Source organism: Zosterops lateralis (genome assembly GCF_965231275.1).
Source record: "Zosterops lateralis genome assembly, chromosome: 7".
In the NCBI taxonomy this organism is placed as follows: domain Eukaryota; kingdom Metazoa; phylum Chordata; class Aves; order Passeriformes; family Zosteropidae; genus Zosterops; species Zosterops lateralis.
The window spans coordinates 36,461,881-36,480,842 of record NC_139767.1 but is presented as its reverse complement, the minus strand read 5'-3'; the positions used below and the strand labels follow the sequence as shown (position 1 = coordinate 36,480,842).

At 43.7% G+C, this 18,962-nt stretch overlaps 1 protein-coding gene across 4 annotated transcripts in view; it reads right to left on the bottom strand.

Annotated features, from left to right (window-relative positions):
• ACVR2A (activin A receptor type 2A) overlaps nucleotides 1-18,962 on the bottom strand; it is a 51,571-nt gene that overhangs the window by 3,809 nt on the left and 28,800 nt on the right. For all 4 annotated transcript variants that reach the window (XM_083865035.1, XM_083865037.1, XM_083865036.1 and 1 more), the window contains 9 exons: nucleotides 16,734-16,941; nucleotides 14,850-14,959; nucleotides 13,400-13,554; nucleotides 4,587-4,730; nucleotides 3,810-3,953; nucleotides 3,032-3,177; nucleotides 1,878-1,992; nucleotides 1,149-1,287; nucleotides 369-499 (listed from right to left, as the gene is read on the bottom strand). In XM_083865035.1, the coding sequence (XP_083721161.1) occupies nucleotides 369-499; nucleotides 1,149-1,287; nucleotides 1,878-1,992; nucleotides 3,032-3,177; nucleotides 3,810-3,953; nucleotides 4,587-4,730; nucleotides 13,400-13,554; nucleotides 14,850-14,959; nucleotides 16,734-16,941 (1,292 nt within the window). The remainder of the gene's footprint in view (nucleotides 1-368; nucleotides 500-1,148; nucleotides 1,288-1,877; nucleotides 1,993-3,031; nucleotides 3,178-3,809; nucleotides 3,954-4,586; nucleotides 4,731-13,399; nucleotides 13,555-14,849; nucleotides 14,960-16,733; nucleotides 16,942-18,962) is intronic.

The following is an 18,962-nucleotide window of genomic DNA, read 5'->3' as shown; positions in this document are numbered from 1 at the left end:
TGTGGGGCTGGGTTTGGTGTGGAGTGTCCCATGGGGCCTCAGCTCTGCTTTGTTCTGTTGAACAAAAACTGCTCAACAACATGGGGCAAATCCTTTGCTGCAGTGCTGGAGCCTCACAGTGTTTTAAAAAGGTGAATCCCTCAGCCCCCAAATGAGACTTCACCAAAAGGTAACTTCAGGATCTCTTCTTCTGCCAAAAACTAGAAAAAAATCACTCACTTTCTAATAGTGAAAAGAGCAGCTTAAGATGAGGAACATTTAGAGCCCATTTAACTCCTACTGGAATTATTCAATCCCTCCCAAAGCCCCGTGTGATGGACACAACGTGGGGTTCAAAGCCTTGCAGCAGGAGGTTGGGTCACACTTACAGAATGTTTCTGCCAACACTCCCTTAGGACAGGCCTCTTCTTTTTGTGCACCACGACTTCCTGCATGTCCTCCAGGGAGGGGTGCTGGCCAATCTCCTCCTCAAAAGGCAGCATGTACTCATCCACGGGCCCTGCACAGGGAAACAACAGTTAAACTGAGGCACAGAGTGGGCAGAGCTAGAGAATAAAGTAGATATTTATTAAAAGGCCTTTAAGGATCCACCTTGGGCAGGACAGGGCTACAACCAAGGTGGACCCAAAATGGTCACAAAATGGACCCCTGGTCACGAGGTTTCACACTTTTATAAGTTTTGTGCCATCTGCATATTGGGGTTTAATTGTCCAATTACGGCTGCAGATTATAGAGTCCCATCTTTCTTCTTTTCTCTCTTCAGCCCACCCTTGTTTGTGCTTTTGGGCCTGAAAACTTGTAACCATTTTCCTTGGTCTCCACCTGGGAAAGGATTTGTTTTGTCTCCCTGCTCTGTGGAGAGCTGAGTGAGACTTAATATGAGCTCAGAGCTGCACCCCTGGGCAGCACAGAATCTGAAATACACCAAAGCTCAAACTTAAGGCACCACACCAAGCCTTTGGAAAAGGGAAGGAGAAGACTGCAACGCTGGGAATGTTGACCATCAGCAGAATCCCAGAGAGGTTTGGGTTGGAAGGGACTCCCAGCCCACCCAGTGCCCCCCCTGCCATCAGCTGGGGCAGCTCCCCATCCCCAGGGTGCTCCAAGGCCTGTCCAAGCCGTGCTGCCCCCCAGGGAATGTTCCTCACCATCGGCGGCCGTGCAGCGCGAGGCCAGTTCCCAGAGCACCAGGCCCATGGCGTACATGTCTATCCTCAGGAACGCGTCCCTCTGGAAGTTGATGGCACCTTCCAGCACCTCTGGGGCCATGTACCTGCGGGTGCCCACCTGCAAGGGCACCAAAACACCCTCGTTTGTGCCCAGAATCCACCCCACCATCAGCACCACTGTCACCCTGATCTTTCTCAGCCTTCTGATGTTTGTGTTTTTGTAGCGGAGTTTCTTACGAATTGTTATGTAAATAAAGTGATAGTTTTTCATTCCTCTCTGGAGGAAAAACAATTGATGAACTTCTAGTTTAACTAGTGGGATGGAAGAGGTGGCAACCTCATCCTCCAAGCCCTAGTCATTGTCCAAAATCTATAATAAACTTTTCTCTTTTTGCCCTGACAATTGCGTACATATCTTTCATTTCGTGTCCTCTACCAACACACCACCCCACCTGCTGCCAAACCAAATCAATTAATCTGCTTTGCCCCAGATTAAACACAGCCAGGGCTGTTCCTGCTTTAGGATTAAATCTTGGAAGTTTCATCCCTCAGTTTCTGAACAGTAATTAATAAAATCTTACAAAAGTTCTTGTCCAAATTGTGCAGTCGGGATAAAAGGGGGACAGGCCATGCAATGAGCCTGAGGGGAAATTCCCCTTCAAATCCAGGTAACAGCTGGAGCATTCCTGGAAATAACTGAGGATTTACCTGTCCATGGGTGTCTCCTGCAGACTTTCCAGCCTCAAACTTTAAAGCTAGACCGAAATCAGCAATACAAGCCGTGAGGTTGTTTTTCAGCAGCACGTTCTTGCTTTTGATGTCCCTTTCAAGTTCAAGAAAAAAACCACAAATTAGAGATTTAGAAAACGAAATACACATAAAACCCTAAGGAAAAAGGATGAGACAAGGAACATTATGATATGAAAGGCAAGAAAATGATAAAGAAATAGATAAGTAAACAACAAAATAATAATCATAAATCCTTGGAGTGCCCTTGCAGACCTTTATCTTTATGGGAATGAATGAGACAGTGATTGGAACTGTCATTTCGTGCTTGTTTTTAAAATAAACACAGATGTGTGATGGATATAGAGATACAGGGATATAGAAATATAGGGATATAGGGATATTGGAATATAAAAATATACAGATATTGGAATACAGAAATATAGGGATATAGAAATGTAGGGATACAGAAATATAAGGATATAGAAATACAGGAATATAGGGATATAGGGATACAGACATATAGAGATACTGGAATATAGGGATATAGAGATATGGGGATACAAAAATATAGGGATATAGAAATATTGGGATATAGGAATGTAGGGATATAGGAGTATAGAAATATAGGAGTATAGAAATAAAGGGATATAGAAATACAGGGATATTGGAATATAAAAATATACAGATATTGGAATATAGAAACGTAGGGATATAGAAACATAAGGATATAGAAATATAAAGATATGGAGATAGAGGAATATAGGGATACTGGAATATAGGGATATAGGAATACAGACATATAGGGATATAGGAATAGAAAAATACAGGGATATTGAGATATAGAAGTATAGAAATATAGAGATACAGAAATATAGGGATATAGAAATATAGGGATGTAGAAATACAGTGATGTAGAAATACAGAAATACAGGGATATGGCTGATGCATATCGAATACAGAGATGGAGTGAAAACACTGAAACCCAAGTGTGCAGCCACTACAACTTTGTTTAAACAGCAGGAAACAAAACACTTGGGAAAATGCACCCTGGAGGCTCCTAACAGGGAGCTGCAGGATCCCTGCAGGCCCAGAGGGGATGATGGGCTGCCTGCAGCAGTGTCCCAGGGCAGTACCTGTGGGAGATGGCAGGTTTGTGGCCGTCCTTGAGGCCTGGGATGTCCTCGTGCAGGTAGGCCAGGCCCCGGGCCATGGTCTGGGCAATGTGGCACAGCTCGTTCCACGACACCACGTTGGCCTTCAGGAAATCTGTCAGGGACCCCTGCAGGGAAAAACAGCCACACATCCAGATCAGCCTCGCCCATCCAGGGAAAACCTGCAATTCACTCTGATTGTCCTTCCTCATGGACCAACAGCAGCTTCAGAGTGAAATACTCTGAATGAACAGATTAAATCATTCAACACCACAGTTTTAGAGTGAAACACACATTCTGAACAAATCTAAAGAGATCAAAATTATTCAACATAAAACTGAACATATTCTTAATAACCGTATTTGTGTTTCTTCCTTTTGCTGTCCCAATGTAATTGATCTGTATCGCTGCATTTTTATTCTTATCAACCAACAAGTGAACCAAAAATAACCCCCCAAAAAATCTCTGCAAGATGGGAGGTTATGTATTTTAGGCAGGTTTAGATCAGAGATATTAAAAAAGACGCTCTAAAAAGCCAAAAAAAGGTAGAATTAATTTCTGTTTGCTTCCTAAAACAACTCCCCTATCAGCAAAACCTGATGACAACTTTCTCAGCTGCCTGAAAACGAACTGCACCCGGTAAAAACCGAGCAGCAAAGTGAAAGCTACTTTTAATTTTCTCCCTTTACTGCTTTAACTCCAGGTCTGTGACACTTTTCTGGGGCTTTTCTAGCCCTGTCCCAGGGAGAGGCAGCCCCACCTTCTCGTGGAAGGCAGTGATGAGCCAGAGGTCGACGTCGATGCTGGAGCCGCGTTTCTCGGCGCCGATGAACTGCAGGATGTTGTCGTGTTTCATCCCAGGCAGGCTGTAGATCTCATACTCGTTCTGCCACGACTGCTTGTCCTGCAAGAACAGCAACACAGTGCAGTTATCCACAAAAAAAAAAAAAAAAAAAAGGGATATCAAGGGTTGGCCCTGAGGAGTTTGTTCCCAGAGTTTGGGATGGTCTGACAATAAATACGTGGGGTTTCTTGTGGAATAAGGAGAGACTGCAGGGTTTATTCTGCAAGGCGGCACCTGGATCTCTGTGAGGGAACAAATTCCTACAAATTTGAGTAGCTTTAATCAATGTAAAACCCACACCAGTATCACTCTGTGTTCTCAAAATTCTGCAATCCATTTAGTGCACTTGCTGGGCAGTGGCACTTAATTGAGGCATGGTTAATTGGAACAACCACTTCAGGGTTTGCATTTCAGGACATTCCTTACAAGTACAATTTAATTTGATTATTAACTGGTCAAGAGGTGGGTGAGAGCTGCTTAAAACCATGGATGCTGAATATTATGGCTAGAAACCCACATTTCACAGGGTTTATGCTTCAGTGAGGTGTTTACTGCGGGAAAATACTTATTTTAAATCACTAAAACTCTTCGTGCATCTTTTACACCTCAAGGCCATTTCCACTTGGAATTATTGGGCCAAGAAAAGCTGCTTTAATGTGAGGAACAACCCAGGAGCCCAAGAGTTCTGCTCACCTGGATGGGGAATATTTTGACTGCCACGTATTCATTGAGCAGCTGAGCTTTCCACACACACCCAAATCTCCCCCTGGCTTTGATCTCCAGGAGCTGCAGCGGCTTCAGACCCATCAGGGGAGATGGTGGGGGAGGCCCAGGGTCCTGCAATCAGGAGAGACCATTAATTAACCTGCTGTTACTAATGACAGTCATCCATATCATCCCTGACAGCACCACAGATAAAGGACCGGAAATGGGGCCAGCCTGGGATCCCCCACAGCAGCAATTCCCAAACCCAGGCACCAACCCCAGCCCTTGGCCACAGGATGGGAAATGGGATTGTGGAACGTGCTCAGGAGGGAAAATCTCCACAGGGATGGGATACACACAGATACTGCCTGGGACAGCACAGCAGCAACCAAGGGAGGATGTGAGCAGCTGGGAAAGCACAGCAGGAGGTAAGGAATAATGGGATCAGGTGGGAAAGCACAGCAGAAATTAGGGAATAATGGAATCAGGTGGGAAAGCACAGCAGAAATTAGGGAATAATGAAATCAGGTGGGGAAAGCACAGCAGAAAATAAAGAATAATGTGATCAGGTGGGAAAGCTCAGCAGAAATTAGGGAATATTGTAACCAGGTGGGAAAGCACAGCAGAAATTAGGGAATAATGTGATTAGGTGGAAAAGCACAGCAGAAATTAAGGATTAGTCTAATCAGGTGGGAAGAAAGCTCAGCAGAAATTAAGGAATATTGTAACCAGGTGGGAAAGCACAGCAGAAATTAAGGAACAAAGATAATCAAGCTTTACTTGTTACATTTTTAAGAGCTGGAATTGCACTGAGCCCCTTGGATGCACTGAAGGTTTCTGTGTTTATCTGGAGTGTGGGACCTTTGAACCCTGCAGATCCACAGCTGGGGCCAGCCCCTCCTGCCCCACTCCCACTGCTCCCAACTTTGCCAGTGAAATCCCAGCACTCAGAAATGAGCTGGGATGACATTGCAGAGGTTTTCTGGCCCTGTCCTGCAGGATTTGTACAACTGGAGTGAGACAGGGCAATGCATGGACCCCTAACCCCATCTCTGTGTCCCCATTCCCAGATCCCACACTACAGCTGGCACCATTCCCCTCCTGGGAAAGGGGAGGGGACACTTTACTGCACACCCTGGATTTTCTGTTTTGCTGTGTCACATCATCTGAACAGAATGAGCAGATTCTCAATTTGATTGCCAAAGCTCTGCTGCCTTCTGGGCCGGCCCTTTTCCTCCATAAAAACCCCAACAATTGACCTCAAAACTTTCAAAACCTCCAAAAGATCCCCTTTTCCCTCTATTTTCCCCAAAGAGCCCCTGTAAAGCCATTTTTAAGAGAATGAAAACCACCAGAGGAGTTGCTTCTACAAGACAGAGGAGAGCACTCAATAAAGAGTTAAATATTTGAGCACTTCCTTCAAAACCATAAAATCCTGTGTAGGTTAAAGACACATTTTGTGGCAAACTCTGGGGTTAAAAACCCTTTACTATGGGGAGAGTGCTGAGAATACAAGTCCTGAGTAGTTTCAGTGGAGGAATAAACATCCACTCCCTGCTTTCTTATAGAACAACAAATAAATTAAAAAGAACAAGTTTCAGAGGAAGATTCAGAGCAGAGTAACCTCATTGCACAAATTAATAACTGGGGAAAAAAAAAAGAATAAACAGCATTTGAAATTCAAATTAGAGACACACTGCAACACTGTCCCCAAAAAGGAGGAAATCCTTTTGTCAATGTGACAGCGACAGAGCTCCAAGTTTTGACATCAACATTTGCAGCACAGAAAACCAAATTTGAGAGAGAAGATCCCCCTCCCTTGGTGCCTTTTCATTCCTTGCCAGAGCCCTCTTGGAATATTCCAGGCACCAGGGAAAGCAGTGCCCTCAATTTGTAAAATACAAACTGTACTAAATGAATATTTGTAAAGCCAGTTTGTTGTTGTTAGAAGAGGAAGTGGGAACAAGATGCTGAAATTTATCCCCCAAAGCCAACCCTGATTTAATGAACTGTTCAAATTCAGAACCTCCTGCCTTGTCTAAAGCAGAGAAATTTGTGGGAAACAACCCCAAATCCCCCTTTGCTCCAGTGGTTGGATTCCCCTTCCTTCCCACGGCCTCCTCCCAATAAACTGCTGGGATTTGGAAGCACTTGGTGCCTGAATTTTTCCCCAACCATCAGGAAAACCAAAAACCCTCCAAGATTTGCTGAACCCAATTCCAGCATCTCTGCCAAGAGCTGGAAGTGAAAGTGGCAGCGAAACCTGGTGCTTTGCTAATTCCCCATCAGACCACAACACTTCCCAAACACCAAATTCCCCATTTCCTACAAATCCCTGCCTCTCCACACCACATTCCCAGCACGGCCTTTCCAATTGGGAAGCAGAATTCCTGCTGTTGACACAACTGGAAAGAAAAGTTTTCCTTTTTTCTTCCCCCCTGATTTTTTTCTAAACACCTTGGTTAAAATCTAACTCCAAATTCTGCAGCTCCAGGGACTGTTTTTACATGGACAATATTTCCAACCCTTTCTGCTCCAAGGAAAAATGTTTAATATTCCAAAGGCTCCATTATTCTCATCTGGTTTTGGGGTTCATCTCTGTGGTGCCAAGACCAGCAGGGGATGGCAAAAGGATAAATTTGGCTCACAGAATTCCCAGTTATTCAAAAATCCAGAGCTCAATTCCCTTTTTTGCTGCCCCTTCCCTCAGACTGAGTCATGGGGGGGAAAATATTCCTTAAGGAAAAGTGACTCCCAGCAATGGGGTTCTTGAAGTGTCCTCAAAAATGAGTGTTGAGATCAGAGAGCAGCTCAGCAACTGTGGAGCTCAAATGCATTAACAGCAGCTCCTTGGACCCTGTACCTCTGACTGGAAAAAGGAAGCCAAACATGGAATAGAGATCCAAGGAACTCTGGGAACATTTTACAGAGGCACAGTCAGGAAAATACTTAAATTTTTAATACATTTAAACCATTAGATTTCCTTCTAAACTGCATTTCCAAGGTATGTCAGGTATCCATAAGAGAACTTCAATGATGACAAGAATTCAACATTTTTATTCCACCTCAAATCTCGATGTTTTCAATATTCCATTGAAAAGCTGAGCAGGAATGACCCAATTTGTGAATTAAGGGGTCCCAGTGACTTGGAATTTAATACAAATAAAAATAACTCCTGGTCAGTGGGAAAAATAAGGAGACTGAGTGGTGAAGGAGTATTTTTATTTTGCTCCAGATGATCCATTTGTGAGTTCCTGCCCCTTACAAAATCCCAGGATCAGCTTGTTGAGACCCCAGAGCTCCAGGTGGTGTTTCCAGAGCCAAAATACTGAGAAATCACAGTTCAGAGCAAACAGTGTCTCCCACATCCCCAGAAAGCCCCAGAGCCAGGAACAAACATCCTCTTACCTCAATCATTATATGAAAGGCGTGCTTGCAGAGAGGGAAAAAACATAGGCAAGAGAAATTACTATTTACACCAAGAATGGGATGCAAAAAACAGCTTAGAGGAGACAAAGTCAATTATTTTGTGAGTTAACGACAGGAATATTCACAGGGACAGCAAAACTTTCACACATCATTTAAAACGACAATCAAAGAAATCCAGCGTTGTTAGTAAAGGAAAATGGGAAAAACAGGATTATTAGATAAAAAAAATAACTGAATTATTTTATAATTGCATCGAGAAACGTCCATTGCAGGTGCACATAGCTCAGAAACTTGGAAAAGTGAAAGGTGGAACTTGGAAAGGTGAAATTCCAAAGGAACTCATTCCCTGCAGTGCTCCCCGCTGGCCGCCAGGGGGCAGCGCCGCCCCAGGGAAATTCCCGGCGGAACGGGAAACTTCCAATGGAAGTTCCAACTGGAACCGAACCCGAGAAATGAACTGGATTTGGGCTCCAGAACCGAACTCGAGCGGTAAATCCGGAACCACATGGGAAATTCCAACACTCTGCACTCAGCAGATACTGATTTGGGGCTCCATCACTGAGCCCAAACAGTAAATCCAGAACCACAGTGGGGAACTCCCAACACTCTGCACTCAGCAGATACTGACAGAGATCAATCACAGTATTAAAGATTCCTTCCAACAGTCCCAGGAGGAATTTACAGACTGTGGAAGGAAATCCAGGATGTCCCAGCATTTCAATGACCCCCTTGTTTGTGCTGTTTTCATCCCTGAACAACCTCAGTGGAGTCACCTCCATACCTCTCCTGCACTTTGGACTGGGAGCCCTGGCACAGCATTCCCAGAGAAGCTGGAATGTCTCTGGATCCCTGGGAGTGCCCCAGGCCAGGCTGGACAGGGTTTGGAGCAGCCTGGGATAGTGGGAGGTGTCCCTGCCCACGGCAGGGGTGGATGGGATGAGTTTTGAGTTTCCATCCAACTCAAACTATTCCAGGATTTTGTGACTCTCTCACCTGAGCCATGTCCTTTGTCCCCTCCACCAGGATGGGCTGGATGTTGGAAAGGAGGGAATTCAAGCCCCTGTCTCCAGGTGCCATCCCCTTCTCCCCCTCTCTGCCCTCACCCCCTCAGGAGGCTCTGGAGCACAGGGCCAACAGGAGCCTTTCCCTGTGTCTGGAGTGCTGAGCAACACTTCCCTTTCTCCAAATAATTAATACCAATTAATAATCCAGGAGAATTCATTGGAGCACTGGGATCCACCAGGATCTCCTCCACCATTGCTCAGGGCAGCTCCAGAGCAGAGCAGAACTCACCCCAAGGGGCTGAAAAGTCTTTTTTTCTTTACCCAGGCCTATTCATTATTAAAGTTCTCCAGCTCGGGTGAATTATGGAAATTCCTCAGCAATAAGCAGAAATATGTATGAATTCAACCTTTGTGCTCTGACCATAAGAAGAAACTGCAGAAATGAAGCTCTGAGCAATATGAGCCCTCTCCCAAAGCTCTCAGTGCTCCCTGGAGGGATCAGCCTCCCCCAAACACTGATGAATTCCACACACAGGAGAACTTTACAAAGATGTTTTTATGCTCATTAACACCTCTGGGTCACAAACCAATGTCCTCCCCTTCAGCCCACAGAGCATCACCTCAGGCTCCCAGCACAAATCCAAGAGGCACCACTTTAAGGGTATCAGGCTACGAAAGAAATGCAAATCTGAGATTTAAGTCAGGAATTAACTCTGATAAATAAAAACTGGGAGCAGTTAACCCCCCTCAAAAGCCCTATCACCCACACAAATGTACACAAACACACTCACTGCTGTTTATGCTGCCTGAAAACCAACTCTAATGGGCCTGTTACAATATTTGTAACCAATTAGACCAATAAAACCTTAAGCACTGTGGGGTTTTTTCCCAAAATTTGGGCTACCCACAACCATTTTCTGACCTGTAAAAGCTGCACTTGCCCTTTGGGTGTTTTCACACAAATTCTTCCCTCTGTTAGAGATTTTAACTTGTACCAACCTATGGATTCTATTTGAGGAAAAAAAAAAAAAAAAAGAATCCAGTTTCAAGCTCTTGATCCACTGCATATTCAGGGGTCCTGATCTGCTGGAACTTTCCAATCTCTTTTCCCATTTCCTGTAAGCACCTGGCTTCTCCCTGTGTGTGTTTTTCAAGCATTAATCTTCCCAGGTTTGGGAAAAAAACAAAACAAAACACCTCTCCCTTGTATTTTTCCAGTGTTGAAATGTTTCTATTAAAATATCTGTAACAACAACAAGAAAAAAAAAAAATAGGTGGCTTTTGGAAGACCAAAATGGAAAAAAAATCCTGAACACCTGGTTTAATTCTTCATTCTTCAGCAGGAAAATGGGTTTTTCCCAAGAGTGGAAAGATCACCCTTAAAATTTCAAGTGCATCAGGTAGATTTAGGAATTCCTGTGCTCAGAAATTAAAAGCCTGAGTCATCTTTGACCCCAGAGAGTTTGACCGTTTCAGAAGAAATCCCCAAAATTAGGTCAGGAAGACAAGAAGTGAATCTGCAAAGCCTTTTCTCGAGCCTCCCAACACAATTATTATTTCAAAACCAATGCAAAGAAAAAAAAAAAGAAAGAAAAAAAATAAAAGGAAGAAAGCAACTGTGCTGCAGTAAATTCCTGCCAAGTTGGGCACCCAGGGAAGGACAAGAGGTGAATGATTCCCTGCTCGTGGGGGCTGGGACTGGTGGCAGCTCTGTGGGAAGGGTGACAGTGGCACCCATCAGCTGCCAGGGTGGGAACAGCCCCTTGGAATCTGCTCTGACAGCTCTGGCCCCAGCTCAAGGCTTGTCAGGAGGAAAGGAGCAGCTCCCTGCCATCCTCACTCCAGTTTTGTTGGGAAATGTTTGGGGAGAAACCTGAATTCCGCCTCATTCCAGTGCCCCTCAGTGAAAATGAAGCAGGTCCCAGCATCTCTTTCTGCAGAAAACTGCACACACACATTCAAATGTTTAAAACACCATGAATTTTATCAGCTGATGAATTTATGTTTGCTAAATCAAATAGAAATAAGGAGACAGAAGAGTTCTTCAGTGTTTTGCATACACGCAGATGTATTCAGCAAACAGGGATTTGTTAATAACTCATTGGAGAACACAGGCAGTGACAGATTTGATGGAATTTGACAGCTTTCACTGGATAGTTCCCCACACAGCAGTGAGGCACAGCGAGCAGCACAAACAAGCCAAGACTAATTGTCCTTTGTGTCTCCTCACAGGTTCAAACATTTCTTACAGTGTAATTCTTGCTTTTTTTGCTTTGTAAATCTTCCAAACTACTTCTTTCTCCTTTCCTCTCTTATCTTTTACTTATCACCACTTCTTCTTTCACCATTTCTCATTCTTCAGCGTTTCCTCATTTTTATCTTTTGCTTACTCCTCATCCACCCTTTCATTTTTTCCTGGAAGTTTGGTACCAGGGCAGCAGCTCTGTATTCCCATTGTTTCTGGGAATAATGCAAGGAAAAGGGGATAACCTTTATCTGGGTGTCCCATGGAGCAATCCCTGTTTTTCCTGCTGTACATCCATTCTACCACTGCTACAACAAAGATTTAAACCAAATCCATTCGCCTCCAAACTCCACTCATGCCCCAGTTATTAAATACACTATTAACAGATTATTTGCACAAATATTTCAGAGTTTATTAGTGGTTTTAAAGTTCCCAATACTTCCCCTCCCTTCCTGCTTTCCCCTGTCTCCTGTTCCAAGCAGCTGTAATCAAATTTCAAGTGGGAACCACTGCTCTGCTGCATAAGGGAGAGTGTTTATACACTGGATTTACATAATAATTCTGGGTAGTTCTTCAGGCAGAAGTGGCTTTTCCTGACTTTCCACATGAGCCTTAATGCCTGTTCACCACGAGATAGGAAAATGTTGTTGCCCAAAAGCACCAAGGTGCACTTATCCCAAAGATACCATCTGAGCCTGAACACAACAGCTGATTACCCTATTTATTAAAAGTTTAGATGTTCCTCCTCCCCAAACACAACTCAGCAAGAGGAGAGAGAACCAGAATTCAAGTTCCTGATGCCCCACACGTATTTAACATTCACTTGCTTTTCCAGGGCTTTATCCATGAGTTAATTTCTTTAGGAAGACAATCCCACGCTGGAATTATCCCCACAATTAGCAGTTCTGAATTTGATCTCCCAGCAAAGACCACTTGGGTTGATGTAAAGTCCCCAATCCATGAAATGGGAGCTGGATGAACTAATTATGCTGACAGATTGCAGGGAGTCTGAGGAGCTGCAATCCTCTCCGCAAGGACAGCAAACAGACTTTTTTCCTCTAAATTATGTTCTTTTCATTTGGCAACAACATATGGCCACTGCCTCTCCCCAAATTCCTCTTATCTATTACTGTGAAACTGAAACCAAAACACTTGAGTTATCAACCCCAGGCAATCCTGTTTCCTGCAGCAGCACTGGAAATATCCCAGGAGCTGGAGCAGGGAGCACACAGAGATCAATCCTTGGCAATCCTACCCAAAACAACAAGAGTTTGAATTTTAATCATTAATAACATCACTGCAGGACAGGTCATGTATTCTGGTCACTGCACTGAGTTAGAAGCTCAAGTTAATTCCTATTGCAAAAATACAAATGATTTGTCTCTTCTTTTCCACAATCACATTTTTTTCATCTTTTCTGCTTTAGTCTCCAGAATTTCCTGGTTTAGCTCTTTCCATAAAAGCCTCCTAATCTCAGTTGGATCTCCAGACATAACTGAAGGAAGAGGAATCCCAGTATTAGCAGTAATTACAGCTCCAGGATCAGCTGGAGCCTCCCAACAGCAGGAATTCCACACACCAGAGCTCCAGGAGGTTTGTTTGGATGCAGGTTTTCATTCAAGTGTGGAGCCCACAACCTCATCCTCTTGAAATAAAACACAAACACCCCTAAAACTGAAACATTTTGAGATAAAACAGAAAATACATAAACAAGAAGAAAAAGATGACAAGAATCACAGTCCATGAGCTGAGCTTGTGCTTAAAGATTTTCTTAATATTCCCTATAACTGTACCTGTACCCCAATTCCAGGCTTCCCTAAAAACAGCTCATCCTCTCTTAGCTGCTGTTTTCTGAACACCTCAAATGGCCAAGATGAATTTGCAACTCTTTTTTTCTCCTCCCAAACAAAGAAATGCATAAAAACATGAAGTAGTTGCTCATAAATTCATCAAAGAATAATTAATAAGGCTGTTTAAGTAAAGCTTAATTCTCTGCTTTAGGGGAGAGCAAGCGTTAGGACCTCGAAATCAGGAGGGCAACAGAGACCAGCCAGGAGACAGATCCCCTTCAGGAAAGGTTTGGCCTTTAAAATAAAACCCCAAATCCTGCAGCAGGGGCTCACCTGGGTGGGAACCAGCACAGGAGGATAGGCTAGCTTGTGATGTCTGTACATCCAGAAGGAGAAGAGCACGATCACTGCAATTCCCATGATAGGCACCAAGGAATAGAGCAAGGTGTTGAACAGAGGCGGCTTCGGTGTAACAGGATTGGAAGTTGCTAAAGGGAAAATAAAAAAAAAAAAATAAATAAAAAAATAAATAAATAAAAAAAAAAAAAAAAAAGGACACAGCTTTTAAGGAACAAAACCAGGCAGTGTTTGAAATGTGCAGCAGCCTGATTTTCTAAGAGCTCCTGCCATCATCACAGCAGGCTCCCAGTACCTGATTAGCCAGCACACACTAACAGCTGGTTAAAAGGCAGCACTTTGGGAAGCAGGGGAATAGCTCAGATCCCTAATTCACACTTCAGCACGATGGAATTCTGAGCCTATAAACCCCCACCAGCCTAAGGGGGCAAGGGGTGTTTGTATTCCCAGGGGATGGCAAGAATTCATCACCTCATCAATGAAAACCAAGCAATACAGAGATCAACAACAACCTGCCAGCACCTCTGTGCCAGGCTGGAAGGAGGAAGGAGATCTCCAGGTGAAGACACTTCCAATGACCTCAAAAAAGGCTCTGCAGAAGCAGGAGCTGCTTCCAAGGCAGCCACAGCCCCCTGAGGGCAAGAGAGGGCTCAGGACAGGGAAGAATGTCAATTATTGCCTTAGCAGCATCACTGACAGAAATGACAACAATATCTCCTGGGTCAACAAAGGCTATTTTAATCTCGCAGAAAATGTTCTTTCATTTCATAAACAACTTCCTCTGGCTATTTGGTACATGAGACATTTGCTGTTTTCAGCTCAGTTATTAACATCACTCAGCTTTCCAGCAGATTCCTGACTGGAAGAAGATAGGCAAGAAAAATCAAATCATCTTTTAGCTGTTGTTTTTTAAAATAATTATTTGTTAAGCCTGGCTAATTTGGTTGTCTTTCAGAACCATAAAATATGCTGAGATGGAAGAACCCACAAAGATCCTGTGGTCTGGGAGGAAATTCTTTTCCCCTTTTTAGAGGTTACTGTGTCCATTTACAGAGAAATTCAAAAGCTCCAGGTGGGATGAAGAGGATTTTTTGAAGAGAAGGAGCATCCCCAGGCTGGCACAGGGATACAGGGATGAGAAGGCTTTTAGCCCAACAATTTACACCCTTACAGGAGCTTAACCATATAATTAAGGTAAGATTTGACAGTAACTTCTGTGCCTTCAACCAGGCAATTACTTCAGATTATCCTTCCTTCTCACCCTTGGAAAGAACTGAAAAACCTTTTATTGATTTTACAGGAAAGCACCTCTCCAAGTGGAAGAAATGAACTGTGTGGGGATGCACACAGAGCTCTATCAGACTTTGGAGAAGTGCGATCTCCTGGAAAAGCAGCGTGTGGAATATTCCTGTCAGGAGGAACTTACGCTGTGTGACCTCCATCTCCGGGAAGTAGAAGAAGCGCTCGTTGCACATGTTGCCCTCACAGCAACAGAAAAACACATCAGGGCTGTCCTTCTTCTCTATGCAATCGTTCCTGGGAGAGGGGAGAGCAAAAAATTCATTAATCTCGAGCTGGGTTCATTAATCTTGAGATTCAAGAGAAAAATATGTGGCCATCTTTCACGTTTCCAAAGTGGACTTTGTTAAATCGACCAAAATAACAGGTAAAACTAATGAAAGAAATGGAATTTTGGTATTTTGTATTGCAATGAAGATTTATTAAAACAGAAACACATTTCTGTCATTTTTAACATAAAGTTAAAGAAAATCACCAGCAGGACATTGAGGAACAGTTCATGAGCCAGATTTAAACAGGACAAGCAAGTGATCAAACAAGGCTGTAGAGAAGTGAGAAGGAAAATTTTTACTTTTTATTCTATTTGTAGAAAGAAATGATAAAATTTCTAAAATCTCCTCTACCTACATTATGCTCAAGGACAGGGCTTATTTCATTCCCTGAATTCACTGCACCAATGGCTTTTTTATTAATATTCTGTAACAAATAAGCTGAAACTATTCCCATCAGGAAAGCAAAAGCAGCAACCAGGAGCCAACCCGAGAGCAAAACTGGAAAAGGCTGCAGAAATATTGAAGGACTTTAAACACAGCTGAAGATTGTCAAAGAGGTTTTGGGCTCATCTTCAAAACTTGAGGTTATTCCTTAGAGCCAGCTCTTGCTGTCACCCTGTCCTGTGACTTCCAGGGAACATTTTCTCTTTGATGTCCCGAATCTGCTGCTGTTTGGAGTCTCCCCCACAGCTCCCAGTGCAGCCCAAACCACCCCCATGCTCCAGAGATAAGATTTGGGCTCTTCTGGACAAACACAGCTCTGGTTGTGATTAGCACAAGTTATTTAATGAGGTCTTACAGTTACTCAGCTTCCAACTCCTTCCTTACCCTCCTTCCTGCATTTGATTTCTTCTTCCCATTTTTTTTTTTCTTTGCTCAAAGGAGAATTTTATCTCATGATTTTAGGAGGTTTTTTTAGATTGTAGGACTGAGCTTTAAGCTGTCATTAAAGCAGAAAACAGCTGGGGTGGGGAGCAACTTGATTTGGGAGAAAGGACTGCAAAGTTCTCTTCTAAAAATTCAACTTTCAAGAAACACAAAGGAAAAACTTTTGTAAAATAATGCTGAAATAATTCCTCAATGCTTTTCAGTGATGATCCACTGTGGGTCTATTTCTTAATTCTCTGTCTTCCCAAATAATAAATGTTCTGGGCCAATAAAACCCAACAGAATATTAAAAAAATTGCAACACCATTGCTTAAGAGAGTCATGACCTTTATTCAGTCAGCATCTAACAAACCCCAAGTCCTGCTGTTACTGCTCGTGGGTTCTTTCTGGACCATCTGTTATCAACAAAATAACTGGAAATTTAGAATATTCTTAGAGCTGCCATTGAGCTTATTAATAAACTGCCAAAACACTTCTATGATCTGGTAAATTGCAGACACAAAGTGCTGACTTCCCAACTCTAAAGACTTTGGAAAAATCGACGAGAGAATTTTGCATCCTGGTTGCAGTAATTATATTTGCACTGTTTGGCAATAACGAGGCATTACAGAATCTATTATTAATGGAATAAAAATGAATAAATTAAATTTTGGGGTTCTTTAGAGAAAGTGAAACACATTATTCTGCAAACAAGAGAAGGCACTCACGTGGAGCATCTAAAAATAAGATAATTATTCACACATTCACTTGTCTCAAGCCGCGGTTGTGGAGGGGATGACGTAGAAATCACGGAGAGGCAGAAGAAGTTTACGACGACAAATCAATTTTGAAAAATTCCTAGGAAAACTCACCTGTCATAACAATTGATGTCATCCAGCCAGCAGCCTTGCTTCACGATTTCAATTGATCCAGAAATGTTCTTCCACGTAGCAAAGCAGTGTCGCCTTTTATCTTTATCACCGTAGCAGGGCTCGATCCCGCTGCGGTTGGTTTTATCCTTCTCCCAGTTAGCGTTGTAGTAGATGCACTCCTGTGTCTCTGATCTGCCCAGGATGGCACCTGGAAGGGATGGAAAGCACAATTTAAATGGAATTCTGCAAGGTCAGGCACGTGAAGAAATGTAAGCTGTATAAAAAATATCATTTACTGCTTGGTGCCCTCTGTCCCCTCTTTTTAATAAAGGGAGAAAACACGTAAAGTTCAGCAGCATTTCGAGTGTTGAAACATAAAACAAAGATCTTCTGTGAAGTCAAACAGTGACTTGCATAACTTAGCAAGATTTGCAGAAATGAGGAACAAGTCATGGCAATACTTCTCCACGAATAGCAATAGCAGAGAGAATTTAGAATGCTGAGCGGTGAAGATTTCATTTAAAAATTCGCCAAACCAAGAGATTTAGCCAGGAAAATTCACCAAAAGGCATTTGTGCTTCTATATCTTGTTACAAGAGCCAAAAGAGCAGGGAGCTCATCTCAGGAATCCCCCAAAAAAGCCAAGAAGTGTTTAGGGGCAAGAGTGTTACAGAATCCCAGAATGGTGTGGGGTGGAAAGGACCTTAAGGATCATTTAGTGCCCATCCAGGAAACCCTTCTGGGATTCTGGGGGAGAAAACTTCCCAGTTAATGGGATAGAAAACACCAGTGTGGCTCCTGCAATGGTGAAGGGTTGTTGGGAAGCAAAGCTGTTAACAAAAGACAGGAAGGGAGTTAAGAACTGCCTTTTATTTCTGTTTTTTCTCTTGTCAGACACTGCCCAGGGCGTGCCATTAATCTCCATGGAAGCTCCAGCATTTAACATGGATTAAAACCATGGGAAAACAGAGAGGGAAATCGAGGAGCTGGAGAATCAGAGGATCCACTGAGGAAGGGTCAGGAGGATGCCAAAGCACTTTGCCTGTGTTTATCTGTACATTTATTATCTTTAAGACATCACCTTGCACAGCACAATGAAGACCAGACTGGAAGAGAAAAGATTTCCCACAGCAGATTTTTAGGTGTTTATTTGCATCACTCACTCCTTTATCCACAATCATCCACAATAAATGTGACCCAGCAGCAATTCCTGAGCAGGATGAGGATTATTCCCACCTGAGCCTTGCTGCAGCCCTGGGAGAGCAGCACGAGAGGCTGGAGCTGAGCCCATCCTGAGCATTCCCACCTTGCTCCTTTTCCCAAAGCCCTGCCTGTGACGCATTCCCAAAATAGGCAGGAGCTGGTGGATCAATGGGAGAGGGGCAGGAGCCAGCTGGGAACGCTGTGAGGGGCAGCCTGGGAACCATTATATTCCTTGTGCTGCCACGGCCTGACCTTTACAACTCTCAGCTATGGCAAGAAACAGATGAGGCAACAGATTGAACAATTTGGTTCTGTCAGTGCAATAAAGCAGAAGTCCTGGATTTCTCTCACACGTGCCATTGCTTTTTCTCCCGCTGCCAAGCCCAGCTTTGAAGGACCACAGACAAGATGAATTTTATAAAATTCAGGAACTGCAGTAAAACTAACTTTGCATAAATATTCTCCTTGTTCCTGGCTTCTTTATAGTCAGGTTTCCTTATCCATCTGGTTTTTTGATCCATTAAAGCTCCAATCAGGGACTGGCAGCAGTTTCTGTTGGTTTAATGACCTTGGATCTGGCTGGGGGTTTCTCACCTGAACAGGAACCTCCAATAGGTCTGGCCAGACTAACCCAGGCTTGGACAGAGCAGGACAATCCTGGATTAATCCCTCAAAGCAGGAACATGGTGGAAGGAAGGCAGGAGGAGAAGGGGAAGCACACCCAGAAGGCAGCCCTGGGCCCATCTGCTTCCAACCAGCTCTGCCCCCAACTCCCCAGGGATGGAGCTCCCAGGGGAGAAGGGCAGCTGGCATTTGCAATAAAGAGAATTGATTAGGCAGAGCAGGTCTCTGATGGAACTCCTGTGCCCATGGAATTGCCAGGCCCTCACAAACCAACCCCTGAATCTCCACAAGCAAAATGGTGCTGCTGAAAGAAGCCATGAGGAAACTCCAGCAGTGTCCTAAGGATGGAATGTGAGGTCTGAAGGCTTGGAGGGAAACACACTGGGAAAGCAAAGGGCATTA